The 9,784-nt window shown below is 42.9% G+C and overlaps 1 protein-coding gene across 1 annotated transcript; it reads left to right on the top strand.

Moving 5' to 3' along the window:
* Window positions 1-2,549: 2,549 nt before the first annotated feature.
* Window positions 2,550-9,251, top strand: LOC138956575 (E3 ubiquitin-protein ligase TRIM33-like). Its single transcript, XM_070327898.1, has 7 exons — window positions 2,550-2,646; window positions 3,468-4,141; window positions 4,634-5,003; window positions 6,465-6,661; window positions 8,367-8,373; window positions 8,699-8,776; window positions 9,124-9,251. Exons 2-7 carry the CDS (start codon window positions 3,476-3,478, stop codon window positions 9,249-9,251), a joined length of 1,446 nt encoding a protein of 481 aa, XP_070183999.1. The 5' UTR covers window positions 2,550-2,646; window positions 3,468-3,475.
* Window positions 9,252-9,784: the final 533 nt, after the last annotated feature.

Genomic DNA, 9,784 nt, shown 5'->3' with positions numbered 1-9,784 from the left:
GCATGCGCCAATCTTGGACTTAAAAGATGCGACCCTTTATCCGAACGAACCATGGCCGTTAGGGTTAGGATTAGGGTAAGGGTTAGGGTTAGGGTTTGGTTGTTCAAGACCAGATTAATCTCCCCATGTTAGCGCACGCGCATTGATCGCAATGAGAAGGATTGTCCAGGCAGAGTTTCCAGTTCGTGACACCGGCAACTGTCTCAACGGCAATTATTGGACCGAAATTTCTCTCAGCTAACTGGGTGCCGACATTTCTCTCAGCTGATTGGGTGCCGACATTTCTCTCAGCTAATTGGGTGCCGACATTTCTCTCAGCTAATTGGGTGCCGACATTTCTCTCAGCTAATTGGGTGCCGACATTTCTCTCAGCTAATTGGGTGCCGACATTTCTCTCAGCTAATTGGGTGCCGAGATTTCTCTCAGCTGATTGGGTGCCGACATTTCTCTCAGCTAATTGGGTGCCGACATTTCTCTCAGCTGATTGGATGCCGACATTTCTCTCAGCTAATTGGGTGCAGATTTGTCAGAGTAACTAAACAAAGATATACGCATGAAACTGCGTGTTTTCACTCAACATTGAAGCGGTCGCGTTTTGAACAAATTTGGTGTAACAAGTGCTGAACACAGTATGAAATAGGATATAGTTCTACCAGCAAAATGTGCATACATGGTAAACACTAGTGTTAGAATGAACGATTACCATGTGTGCTACTCTTGCTAGAAGAACTATGAACTATGTCAGTGTGCGTATTTCTTCACAGTTTGTTTCACACACCTACACGCACGCACACGAGCACGCATAGACAAAGGAACGCAGCGGTAGGCATGTTCACATGCACGCATATGCAAATACATTCACGCATGCTTACACACAGAGACACGAACGCATCCACGTTTGCAAACATACACACAATATGTCTCTCTGTCTCTCTCTGTGTCTTTCTCTCTGTCTCTCTCTGTCTCTGTCTCTCTCTCTCGACATCTCTCTCTCTTTCTCTCTGTCTATCTCTGTCTCTCTGTCTCTCTCTCTCGTTCTCTCTGTCTCTCTTTCTCTCTCTGTCTCTCTCTTTTTCTCTCTGTCTCTCTCTCTCTGTCTCTCTGTCTCTCTCTCTCTCTCTGTCTCGATCTGTCTCTCTGTCTCTCTCTCTCACACACACAAACAGACACACACACACACACACAATCACATACAATCACACACACACACACACACACATACACACACACACACACACACACACACACACACACACACACACACACACACAGATAAACAGAGACAAAACCAAAGTAGTAGTATTTTCAAAACTAGATCCAAAGGTGCCAATATATTTTCATTGTGGAGAAGACATTATTCAAACAGCTGAAGAATATAAGTATTTGGGAGTTGTCTTACATAAAAACGGCACTCTAAATAGAGCACAAGATCATCTGAGCAAACAAGCGAACAAAGCACTTCATGCTTTTCGTCGATATCAACATAAAAGTTATGTTACAATTGTATGATGGTTTGATAGCACCAATATCAACATATGGTGCAGAAATCTGGTTTCCACACCATATTGATACCAATGAACAATTAGAGTTATCCAACATTTTTAAAGAATGCATGACTTGTAAATATCAACATGAAAAAGTTCATTCAACATTTTGTAAACACATTCTTGGGGTACAAAAGAAAACTATGCTAGTACCAGTACTAGGAAAATTAGGAAGATTCCCAGTTAGCATTAACATAATATGTAATATCTTTTCGTACTAGCTACACATTTTGGATCTTCCAAAAACCTCTCACCTGAGTAAAGTATATAATCTTATGTACACCAAAGGCAGTGAAACATATCCATGGATATCATTTGTAAAACAATTGTTACAAGTCATTGGATTAGATCATGTGTGGAACAATCAGTGTACTTTTAGTGTGAAAATGTTGAAATAATTATGTTATATGTCAAAAATTGGAACTCCAATATATACAATTCTGGCAAAATAGATTATGCGAACCATGTGGAGTAACAGAAGATGAAATACATTTTCTAGATAATTGCATAGAAAACAACCAATTACGAAAATCTTTCATGAGTGAAATTAATCGACCTATAAATTCATAATTATGATGTACCAAGTCATGTTTCGCAAGTAGACAATGTACACACTAAATTGGGAGAATGTATATACAATTGCTTCCAAAAAAAGAAACAATGAAATCATGTTGTTCTTTATCTTCCCGTGTTTATAAACACTTCGTTTCATGACAATAAAGTTTATTCGTATTCGTATTCGTATTCACACACGTACACACACACACACACACACACACACACACACACACACACGCGCACACACACACACACACACACGCACAAACCACACACACACACACACACACACACACACACACACACACACACACACGCATAAACTCCTTTCATCACTGCCGCATGTATTTCAGCTTCAATTTCTACTTTCACTTTTAGACAGAACCGAAAATACGCCGGGGTAACTCTTGATAAGAAAGACAGTGGTTACAGTTCTTGATTGACACACTTTGAACGACACTACCGATTCATTTCCGTGTTGACAACTCTCATCAGAAAAGAGTCCTGCCTTCAACGTTGTGATCTGTGACAGCCACAGAAACAGGTATGTGTCGAGAAGCTTGTTACACTACGCTGTGAATACTGTAGAAACTGCTTGTTAGCTTTATGGTTCATGTCTGCTGTTAGGTGTGTGTGTGTGTGTCGATCTAATGTCATCCATTGTGTGTCGCTGTTGTGAATGCTGTACAGCGAAGTGGAACTGAAAGTAGGTCATACATCGACAAAGTTACCCTTCTTGTACATAGAACAGCTGCCTCTAAGTTGTTTGCTGACTATGAGTAAAGAGAGGCCGATACCTTAGTTCTTTGTATATGTGTGTATTTGACAATTGGATTATTCCGTTACAGGGTGCCACGTTTCTACTTTCTGTTTTGGGTCACACTCCAGTTCAGTGGATCTGTGTGTGTTATATTTGATACCACAGGCACACGGTCTGCAGATACTCATTGGTAACAGGTCCATGAGAAACAGAAGGATTGCTGTCACATGCTCAGCTGAAAGTTGTTTAAAAGGAGAGAGAGAGAGAGAGAGAAGGGAGGAAGAGGTGACAAGGGAAATAATACATTACTTGCGCTCCATTGATGCACATAATTCTCTCCCTTGAATTGTGGGAAACATGTTTTGTTTCGTATGGTCTTTCCAACTCAGGGGCGGATCCAGGGGGGGTTTCCGGGGTTTCTAATCGCGTTGTTTCAAGACGTTGGTCATACACTGCTCTAGCAATGGGGTGTTTTTATTAGACAATGTCTACTGAATTTCAGCAAATTCCATTGATCTGTATATACTGTGTGTGTGTGTGTGTGTGTGTGTGTGTGTGTGTGTGTGTGTGTGTGTGTGTGTGTGTGTGTGTGTGTGTTTTGACAGAAGTCATCATGGCAGCCGCTTCAACTACCAGTAGGCGTGAGCTACCAGAATGCCCTGTCTGCCATGACGGCTATAAAGAGCCAAAGATACTGCCGTGTACACACCTAGCGTGCAAAAAGTGCGTCGTGTCGTGGCTGCAGAAGGCAGGGGTCAAGGGAGGCTGTCCGCTCTGCAGGGCCCCCATCCTGCCCTCCACCAGCCGAGGTCAGCGTGACCTTGACACTCTTGTCAATGACTTGCCCACTGACCTTGCCACCATGTCTCTAGTGGACAGTCACAAAGTGCTCAGCGGTCAGCATGTATGCATGATCTGTGACAACAGCGTAGCTGCCACGTCATTCTGCTTGCAATGTGACGCAAAAATCTGCAAAGCGTGCATAAGGGGGCACAAGAACATACCCTCAACCAGGAAACACGTCATTGAAGACTTAAACAAACTCAGCCCGCAGCGGTTGGCTGAGATAAACCGTGCAACATGTAACGTGCACGATGATAGGCCGGCTGAGCTGTATTGCTCCACCCACCAGGAGCTCATTTGCATGCTGTGTTTTCCGACCAATCACCGCAGCTGTGCCGAGGTGAAGGCCATCCCAGACGTGGCGACAGAGAAGAGAAGAGAACTGGAACAACAGGCACAGAGACTGAGGGACAGAGCGACAGCATTGGCAACGGAGGTTGGTGTGAACTCTTCATGTTAAGGCTGTTGTGTTATCAGACTTTTTCCTCTCAATGTTTCTTTCTATCCGTGTGCTTCATTTGTTAAATTGTACCATGAAAGCAGATTTAAATCGTGTCTGACTGAATTTACATGACGTTATGAGTCTCATTGGATGATACAAATCAGGGGGAAATGGATGGTAAGATGAATGCATTATATGCATGCTTGAATGATTTATCTTGACGTAAAAAACAAACAGACTTAAATCCTATCTGACTGAATTCGCATGACGTGTTAGGTCTCGATGGATGATACAAATCGGGGAGAAATGGATGGTATGGTGAATGCATATCTTGTTGCTTGGTTACATGATTTGTCTGGACGTTAAAAAAACAAATTGTCGTAACTACGTGTATAAGGGTTTATTGATTTTTCAGTGCGAAATTCGTTTTTAAAAACAACATTTAGAAGTCCACCTCACAGAGTGATCAATGTTCCTGTGTTTTAGATCCAAGAGGTCACGGACACTTTCAAGGCCATGCGTAAAAAGGCCAATGACATGTTCGATGACCTTGAGCAGTGCTTGAAGAAGCGACGTCAGGAGGTCAACACGCTGATCCAGGCTGAGGAAGACGCCGTCATGACGTCACTGTCGGAGCTGGAGAAATGGCGGGCGGCCTTAGCACTGAACGCAGCCAGCGTAGGAAATGTGGTGCAGTCAGCGTCTGGAGGGTCTCTGCTGGGGATGATGAAAGGTCTGACGTCACGCCTCGACGACCTGGAGTCACAGACCGGAACGACACGCAAGATGGAGGTCAAAGATTTGACCTTGGACCTCCAGAAACTGAATCAACTGAGGGCCGACATTGCCTCGCTGGGTACGTCATATTTCCTTTACACCTTTTCTGTGTTGGTTGTTTGTTGTTGTTTCTTGTCTCAAGAACACAGAGAGTCACGGGGGACTCATTCAGCGTCGATATGTCATTGTCTTTTTACATTCAGTCAAGTTTTGACTAAATGTTTTAACATAGAGGGGGAATCGAGACGAGGGTCGTGGCGTATATGTGTGTGTGTGTGTGTGTGTGTGTGTGTCTGTGTGTGTGTGTGTGTGTGTGTGTGTGTGTGTGTGTGTGTGTGTGTGTGTGTGTGTTGTGTGTGTGTGTGTGTGCGTGTGTGTGTGTGTGTGTAGAGCGATTCAGACCAAACTACTGGACCGATATTTATGAAATTTGACATGAGAGTTCCTGGGAATGATATCCCCGGATGTTTTTTGCTTTTTTTCAATAAATACCTTTGATGACGTCATATCCGGCTTTTTGTAAAAGTTGAGGCGGCACTGTCACACCCTCATTTTTCAATCATATTGATTGAAATTTTGGCCAAGCAATCTTCGAGGAAGGCCGGACTTCGGTATTGCATTTTAAAAATTGATTGATGACTTTGGTTATAAAACGATCCAAATTTACGTTCATCTATTCTCCATCATTTTTGTATGAAAACAAACATATAAATATGTTATATTTGGATTAAAAACAAGCTCTGAAAATTAAAAATATAGAAAATTAAAAATATAAAAATTATGATTAAAATTAAATTTTCGAAATCAATTTAAAAACACTTTCATCTTATTCCCTGTCGGTTCCTGATTCCAAAAACATATAGATATGATATGTTTGGATTAAAAACACGCTCAGAAAGTTAAAACGAAGAGAGGTACAGAAAAGCGTGCTATCCTTCTCAGCGCAACTACTACCCCGCTCTTCTTGTCAATTTCACTGCCTTTGCCATGAGTATACGATCTTGCTGAAAAATTGCATTGCGTTCAGTTTCATTCTGTGAGTTTGACAGCTTGACTAAATGTTGTATTTTCGCCTTACGCGACTTGTTTGTTCTCGGCTTACGCTTTTTGAAAATTAATCGCATTTTATATCAGTGATGGTAAGAATTAGGCTACCTGTAATTATCACTTGTACATAACGATGAATTGAGAGAAAAGACCATAACAGATGATACGCATAACATCTGAGTGATGGTGTCATCTTACGCTGCCTGTCTGTGTCTGGGACGAGGCGTTATTCTGTCACACACTGCTTGTAGAGGGACACAGTCATTCAGGGACACGTCACGAAAGATGCAAGGAGGGGTCAGTTCTTAGTCTCTCGATCATGCCTTGATACAATACATTTAAATACATCGTAAAATCAATACCTCTTTAATAAAAACAACAACTTACCACGTATTATAATTACGTTACGTTAGATAATTGATAAATACAAATTCTAGAATGCTGACTTTACACATGAATTGAACGTTTTTCAAGTTCTTAAATGTGTCCACAGGTCAGATCACAAAGCCCGCCACAACACCGACAACCTTTCAGCAGCCGACACAGCCGTCACCAGCAAAATCTACAGCGACATCAGCGACAACACCACGGACTGCATACAAACCCAGAAACGCGGCGCTGGCCAAAGTACTGAGAGTAGGGGACCGGGTCAAACCGGGACCGCACTGGTATTCTGATCTTGGCTCTGAGGTAAGACTGCGTGTCCCTCTCTTGTCTGACAGTTTTCACCATCCCTATCACTCAGTCGGAGTTGTCACTAAAAGGAAGCTGATACTATGCATATTCTGGTTCTGCTTTTGCTCGAGATGCAACACAAATGAAATGTTGTGTTATAAACTTGATTCAGAAGAAATAGAGTTTAATGAACTAAAGAGGAATACATTCACACACGCACGCATGTAAATACGCACTCAAACAAATGCATACAAACTGGATGAAACCATGCTGATACTTCCTTATTTGGCGTTTGTTGCACACACATACACACACACACACACACATACATCCACACACACACACACATACATACATAGACACACACACACACACATACATACACAAACACCACCACACACACACACGCACAAACACCCCCTCACACACCCACACATAGAGGCACACACACAAACACTCCCTCACACACACACACACGCACAAACACCCCCTCACACAGAAACACACACACGCACACACACACACACACACACACACACACACACACACACACACACACGCAGTGACCAGTGTGTACTGTGTGTAGGACCAGAAAGGCACAGTGACGGCCATCCCGTCAAGACGAGCAGTACAGTGGGGCCATGATCCACAAGGCAGGGTGGACGTGCAGTGGGATGGTGGAGATGAAGACTGTTACTGTATGGGATATAAAGGCCCGTATAGCCTGGACCTGCTGTGACAGCCTTCGTCACCCCCACCTCTCCCCGTGCACTGTATTGTACTGATTGTAGTATCTCAGTATCCTTCTGCATGTAGTGAATAAAGTGTGTGTGTGTGTGAGTGTGTGTGTTTGTTTATGTGTGTGTGTGTGTGGGTTGGTGAGTGGGTGGGTGTTTGTGTGTGTGTGTGTGTGTGTGTGTGTGTGTGTGTGTGTATGTGTGTTTCTGTTAGTATGTGTGTGTATATGTGTGTGTGTGTGTGTGTGTGTGTGTGTGTGTGTGTGTTATTTTGTTTGAACTTGTTGACATGTCGTGCCGATTTGTAACCCAAAGTCATAGTTGTAATATGACTTGGGCATCTGTAGATTTCAATACTTTTTTAAATGAGACAATTTGTTTAAACAATTGTTTGAACTTTATCTGCAGTTATTAGTTGTCACAGCTGATTTGGTTGATATCGTTGATCATGCATGTTGTTTCGTGTGGAGGTTTTGGTTCGTATCTTATCTTTTCTTCATCGCCATATCTTTTTTACCACAACCACAAATACACAACCTTCCGATTTGTGAAATGTTAACCCAAAGCAATACTAGCATTTGTACTGTACTTTTTATGCAAAAATGATAAATATTTAGCGTATTAACTTTAATTAACATTCAGCCAAAATTAAATTTGAAAACAATTCACAACTGGTCCATATTAGGAGCCTGGGCGTCTAATATGGACCTGTAAAATGGTCTTGGCGAATCATTGTTAAACGCCCCCTGTACTCCAAAATAAAAAGTACATCTCATTGTACGTGTCAGATAGATTTAAATGCATCATAGTTTTTTTGTTTTGCTTCGATGAGAAGATTCTTTGAAGCACAACTTAAAAGTAAAGAAACATCAAAAACAGAGAGAAAATAAATGAAACTATCAACTTTCACGCGAAGAAGACTGTTTGATATCTTTTTGTGGAAAGCTTGATGGCTTGTGTCAAGGAATATGTTTGGTGTTCAGGAGACCTGTAAATTAACAGAGTGATGAATGAAGACCGGTATTCCGTGTTTTCTGATCTTCGAGTTGTACTTGTGCTGAGTGAGTACAGTAGCTAGTGATTCTACTAGTGAGTACAGTAGCTAGTGATTCTACTAGTGAGTACAGTAGCTAGTGATTCTACTAGTGAGTACAGTAGCTAGTGATTCTACTAGTGAGTACAGTAGCTAGTGATTCTACTAGTGAGTACAGTAGCTAGTGATTCTACTAGTGAGTACAGTAGCTAGTGATTCTCTTTCATACCCGTGGTGTTGTTGTTTCATGTTGTTTCTGCATTCTGTTCTTTTATTCAATAGCGAAATCCTCCAAGTTTGGTTTTGTTTACAAAGTGTCCGTGGCCGTGTGGGTGCGTGACGTCATCGCCCAGTGTGTCTGTGAGCGATAGTGTGTGTCTCAGTGTGTAAGTGAGTGTGTGAATGATACAACCCGCGTGCACAGGGGTACGATGCAGGTCTGCTATAGTATGCATGACTGAAACCAGTCTTTCTCCATTTGAGATGTTGCTATTATTTTGTGTTTGCGCTGGAAAGACGGGACCAACACGGCTAAAATGTAATAATGACAATCTTAGCTGCTGTTGTGGCGACGTTTGTGGGTTAACAGCTCGGTCTGTGCACAAAACCTAGACCGTTTTAAGCGTCACATTTACTCGTAGAGTGAACGCTGCCAGAAGTGTAAAGGTAAAGGTCAAGGTATTCCCATACCCATGATCTGATCATAGGGGAGAGAGATGTTAGAGATCTCAACTGTTCTGGGGCCAGCTTTATGAGGGCGGTGCCCATGTCCTCTCCCTCGCTGCCTTTGCCTTCCCCGCCCCGTCAGGTACACATTTCCAGCTGGGAGGACTAGAGATAACAAAATCGGGTACATTTGTATTTGTATTTGCCCCGAGTGGGGGACGAACCACGACCTCCAGCGTGAGAGGCGAGCGCTCTAACCACTGCGCCACTGCGCCACTGCGACTCATAAGTGTACAAAAGTGTAAAATCCAAACGGTATTGTCTGGTTTTATTTTGCGCCCGCAGCTGCTTTGACCGGTGCAAGCTATTCAGAGAGGGTACATGTGGCGAATGAAATTAGTTTGAGCACTCTAACACCGTTAGTTATGTCAGCATATTAGGAGCCATTCCATACTAGGGGCCCTTCCGTCGACGTCTTGTGTGTCTTTGGTGTGACCCTGTCTTTGGTGTGACCCTGTCATTGGTGTGACCCTGTCATTGGTGTGACCCTGTCATTGGTGTGACCCTGTCATTGGTGTGACCCTGTCATTGGTGTGACCCTGTCTTTGGTGTGACCCTGTCATTGGTGTGACCCTGTCATTGGTGTGACCCTGTCATTGGTGTGACCCTGTCATTGGTGTGACCCTGTCATTGGTGTGACCC

This window comes from Littorina saxatilis, unplaced genomic scaffold, assembly GCF_037325665.1.
Source record: "Littorina saxatilis isolate snail1 unplaced genomic scaffold, US_GU_Lsax_2.0 scaffold_1011, whole genome shotgun sequence".
Lineage (NCBI taxonomy): Eukaryota > Metazoa > Mollusca > Gastropoda > Littorinimorpha > Littorinidae > Littorina > Littorina saxatilis.
Note: the sequence above shows the minus strand (reverse complement) of the source record. Positions and strands in the feature narration are given on the sequence as shown.

Coding starts and splice junctions, on each gene's coding strand:
- LOC138956575 (XM_070327898.1), top strand. CDS start 3,476: ATGGCAGCCGCTTCAACTACCAGTAGGCGTGAGCTACCAGAATGCCCT. Junction 4,142..4,633: donor CGACAGCATTGGCAACGGAG/GTTGGTGTGAAC, acceptor CCTGTGTTTTAG/ATCCAAGAGGTCACGGACAC. Junction 5,004..6,464: donor GGCCGACATTGCCTCGCTGG/GTACGTCATATT, acceptor ATGTGTCCACAG/GTCAGATCACAAAGCCCGCC.